The 4,942-nt window shown below is 41.3% G+C and overlaps 1 protein-coding gene across 1 annotated transcript; it reads right to left on the bottom strand.

The window, feature by feature from the left end:
• Positions 1 to 1,859: 1,859 nt before the first annotated feature.
• Positions 1,860 to 2,801, bottom strand: OR10Z1 (olfactory receptor family 10 subfamily Z member 1; the record flags this gene model as incomplete). The annotated part of the gene is made up of 1 exon (XM_079146416.1): positions 1,860 to 2,801. One exon carries the CDS (start codon positions 2,799 to 2,801, stop codon positions 1,860 to 1,862), a length of 942 nt encoding a protein of 313 aa, XP_079002542.1.
• Between the last annotated feature and the right edge of the window lie 2,141 nt (positions 2,802 to 4,942).

Genomic DNA, 4,942 nt, shown 5'->3' with positions numbered 1-4,942 from the left:
GAAAAGGACTCTAGGGTGGATGGCCCTTCTCCTCTGACCCTGACCTTTCTGCTATCTAAATAACTCACCTACTCCTCTCTCTCTTGTTCTTTTCTCTAAGACCTAGGCCCCTTCTCCCAAATTAAAATTTCATCAAATTCTAATTATAAAATGTTTTTATTTCCTAAAAACAACAAAAAACATGGACACAATCTGAAAAAAATATTGTCACAGACTAAATTCTTCCTTGATTTCTGAAGCTGTTCCTCACTTCTGTCTCATGCCAAATCCTGTGGATTTGGATGTCACTCTTTCAAAATTCCTTACAATTATAGTTTTCTTTAAAGTACAATATTACACTCCCTATTCAGTCCTCTGGCTCTCTGGAAGATAATAGAAATAGATTGATTACTGGTCTCCTTGCCTCTGGTTTCTACCTGCTGAAATTCATCATCCTTCCTGACACTGGGTTAATCTGAAATCACATCACAGATGCCATTCTACTATCTGCTCCCAGGTTCAATGTGTCCTGTCTCCTACTGCCTAAAGGATCATGTCTGAAGCAAGGTATTCAAATTGCTGCCCACCCCCAACAAATAAGTCCTGACCTGAGTAAACTTCACAGTAATTTGTGAGATGTTTTCAGCTCTGTCCTGGACAACTAACTCACCAATGTCTGAAACAGTTCTCTCTTGTCTTACCACCCAGCCTGTGGTTATTTTGTTCTCCCTTCTGAGAGTGTCCTGAGTCAGTGCACTCAGGATTCACTAATTCTCTAGGAACAAGTTCAAGTCCTACCTTAGACATGAAGCCTTCTCTGATCTTCCTCCACCAGAATAACATCTCCCTAAACAGAAAGCCGACATCACTTTCCATAACACATTCATAACACCAACTGAAATTTATTAGAATATGACTATGACTAAATTATTTACATTCATGATCCTTTTTTTTCACCAAAACTATGAAGTTAAAACCATTTTTCAGACAAGGAATTTGAAATGGAGTAAATTTTAAGCCGCTTGCCCAGGGTTATAGAGTTAGGTTGAAGAGCTTACATTCAGGCTCCCACCTGACAGTCTGGGAATGCACTACACTTCTTCTTATCCCTAACCATGTCTGGTACCACATATAGAGCATTGTAGGTAGAAGGCAGTGTAGGCAGAATAGATAGTTCTACAACAGATTCAAAGGATAATATGCTGGTTAGGGAGCAAGGATGCTCCTTGACACCAAAGAGCACCACAAGTTATCAAGGAGAATAGGAAATAAATACATTTTCTGAAATAGAATTGCCCATCTTAGATAACCAATTAAAATGAAGCAGGTAAATTAATAATGAGTCAGAGATTGAAAGCTTTACTATATAAAAAGATGAAGATACCCAGTGAGAGGGAGAATAATTTACCTTTTCATTTTAGCAAGGTATTACTATGTCATACTGCTTTTCACTGATTTCTAAATCTTGGAAGAACATTGTAGGTTAAATGTTCTAATCAGGGCATGATTTCGGAAATCTCTATAGTGACCCTGCTAGGGTTTCTGCCGGCCATGTCTTGCACTTCAATACTCCACATTTCCCTCATTTTGTTCAGCTCAATTAAAAAAGAAATTGTCATGATTTTAATGAATTAAGAAAAGTCTTAATTACTTAATGGGTTTCAGTAATTAAGGGGGCATTTTTGAAGCTGAAAGTGAAAATTCATATTGTGAGCTAAGAGTTGAACACAGATAGTTGAGTCAGAAGCCCCCTCTCTGCTTTCCAGAGCAGCCTGGGCAGAAGAAAGAGGAGGCAGGATGGGGCTCTTTCAGTGGCTGCTGAGCAGGACAGCTTTGGCCTAAGGTCTGGTCTATGACCAGCTTACAAAGAGGAAAGAGTGTCATCTTTTACTCAGTAAGCTCCCTGGGAAAGCATTCCTCAGAGCTCTCTGTACAGCCCGATTCCTCAGACTATAAACAATAGGATTCAGAAGAGGGGTCACCACAGTGTAGGTGACAGCAATGAGCTGATCCCGCTCAAGAGAGTAGCTGGCTTTTGGCCTCAAGTACATGAAAGAGGCACAGCCGTAGTGAACGATGACCACCGTGAGGTGTGAGGCACAGGTGGAGAAAGCTTTCTTCCGTCCCTCAGCAGAGGGGATCCTCAGGATTGCTGCCAGGATATAGGCATAGGAGATGGTGATGAAGAAGAAGGAGGCCAACAGAACCAGCAGGCTGAGGATTAGGATCCCTAGCTCGTTCAGTCCTGTATCTCCACAGGCGAGGCTCAGCACTGGTGGTGTGTCACAAAAAAAGTGCTGGATCTCATGAGAGCTGCAGAATGATAGGTGGAAAATGACCAATGTCATTCCAAGCCCAAAGAGGTATCCACTCAGGAAGGAGGCACTAACTAGCTGGGCGCAGAGGGTAGGATGCATGCGGCTGGCATAGTGTAGTGGGGCGCAGATCGCCACATATCTGTCAAAGCCCATGACAGCCAGAAGGAAGCAATTGCTACAGGCCCATGAGGCAGAGAAGAACATCTGTGCAGCACAGCCCACGTAGGAGATAAACTGGCTCCCCATAACCAGACCAGAGAGCATCCTTGGGATGATGCCCAAAGTGTAGCAGGTCTCAGAGAATGACAGGAAGGAAAGGAATAGATACATGGGGGTGTGTAGATGCCTATCCAGCCTGATGATTATAATAATAAAGACATTGCTGGTCAGGGTGACAAGATACAGAGAGAAGAACAAGGCAAAGAGCAGGAGTTGCAGTTCACCAAAGCTGGAGAATCCAAGAAAAACAAAGCCTCCCCAGAAGGTCACATTCCTCAGCACCATTCTGAGGGATATTCCTGATGGGTTTGCCAATTCCTTACACTTTGCTAGTCGGTGCCTAGTTTCATCAAAAGGCAGCAGTTATGGATTCACTTTTCTTTGTGTCTGTAGTAACCTGAAAAGAAAGGATTGATTGAGACTGCAGTCAGGTTTCAGACAGGTATTTGTTATGTTAGGCACAAACATGTATGAATCCATTCTCACAGGCATGTATGTACATATACCTGCAAACAGACACACAGTCATCACAAAATTCATGTGCACACATTTGTACACAAACATATATGACTACATATGTGTAAGTACATACAAAGCACTCACATAATTATGCATATTTTGCACATTCAAAATTATATGTGATTGCATAATGACCATGTTCATAAATATATCAGGCATGCCCTCATATAACAAATGCATATGTATTTGGGTACATACAAATTTAAAGATACATGTGCCACATATATGTTCAGGTACCCTTATTTAGACACACACACATTGCTTATTAGATGTAGAGGTGAATGGCTTAATGGATATTATTTTATAGATCAGGCAACAAAAGTCAAGAAAGGTGAAGTCAATGAATAGACATTTTACAGAAGAAATACAAATGGTCAACAAACATATGAAAAAATGTTTAATATCACTAGCAATTAGAGAAATGCAAATTAAAACTACACTGAGATTTCATCTTACTCCAGTCAGAATGGCAATTTTCAAGAATATAAGCAACAATAAATGTTGGCAAGCATGTGGGGAGAAAGGTACACTCATATTGCTGGTGGGACTGCAAATTGGTACAACCACTCTGGAAAGCAGTATGAAGATTCCTCAGAAAACTTGGAATAAAACAACCATTTGACCCAGCTATCCCACTCTTCCGTTTATACCCAAAGAACTTAAAATCAGCATACTATAGTGACACAGTCACATCAATGTTTATAGGAGCTCAATTCACAGTAGCTAAGCTATGGAACAAACCTAGGTGCCCTCCAATACTTGAATGGTTAAAGAGAATGTGGTATATATACCCAAAGAAATATACTCAGCCATAAAGAAGAATGAAATTTTGGTATTTGCTGGTAAATAGATGGAACTGGAGGCTATCATGCTATGTGAAATAAGGCCAATCCATGAAAACCAAAGGCCAAATGTTTAAAATAGGCACAGAGGAAGGAGGGAGGAGTGGAGGTTTACCAAATTGGACAGGGGGAACCAGGAGAAGGGAGAGGGGATGGGAACGGGAAAGACAGTAGAATGAATCTGACATTACTTTCCTATGTTCACATCTGAATACACAACCAGTATAACTCCACATCATGTACAACCACAAGAATGGCAAGTTATACTCCATGTATGCATATGTCAAAATACATTCTACTGTAATATATAACTAAAAAGAACAAATTAACAACAAAAAAAAAAAAGGTGAAGTTAATTTCTTGAAGTCAGAATTAGGACTGGTGAACAAGGATGGTCAGTGCTAACCTAACATTATTTTCCCCTTAAAATGATTTCTCCTCAGACTCTGTGAGATACCGATAGTAATGTAGATTAAGAGATATCTTACTCAACATTAAACATTTGTGTCTATACAGCCACTCCCCATGTCATTTTATCCTTTCTAAATCCCTTGGGCAGAGTAGGGGAGGCTCCTTTTTCATGCTAAGACTATGGGAGTGCTGAAGGAAGAATGGGGCCCATGGCAGGTTGTACATAAGGCATCCCTTACTCCAAAGATCAGCCACCAGGCTCTGTGTTTACCCTCCAAAGCTTGGGAGAGATCTGACAAGGGAGGATGCTCCTCTCACCAACGAGGCTCACAGTGAGAGCAAGTCCTACCTTTCAACAGACATGCACCAGCCTGCCTCCCGGAGGCTAGTCTACGGAGGAAAGACCTGAGGTCCATCTTAGCAACACCTATTCTGAGCAGGATGATGTCTCCAAGTGATACCAGGAAGCCTCCTTCCACACCTGTAGCCTCAGGGGGTGAATCATATCTGCTTCCATCCAAACAACTTTTCCCTCTAATGATTCCCCAGTCCCAGTGGGTGCTGGTTTCAGGAAGCTGGTCTAATTGTGTTTCTTGTCATTAGTTGGAAACATCCTTTTGGGAAAAGCAGAAAAGGGAGTATGAACAAAGAGAT

The sequence above is a fragment of the Sciurus vulgaris genome (genome assembly GCF_902686455.1).
Source record: "Sciurus vulgaris genome assembly, chromosome: 1".
Lineage (NCBI taxonomy): Eukaryota > Metazoa > Chordata > Mammalia > Rodentia > Sciuridae > Sciurus > Sciurus vulgaris.
This window is presented reverse-complemented; position numbering and strand designations above follow the sequence as displayed.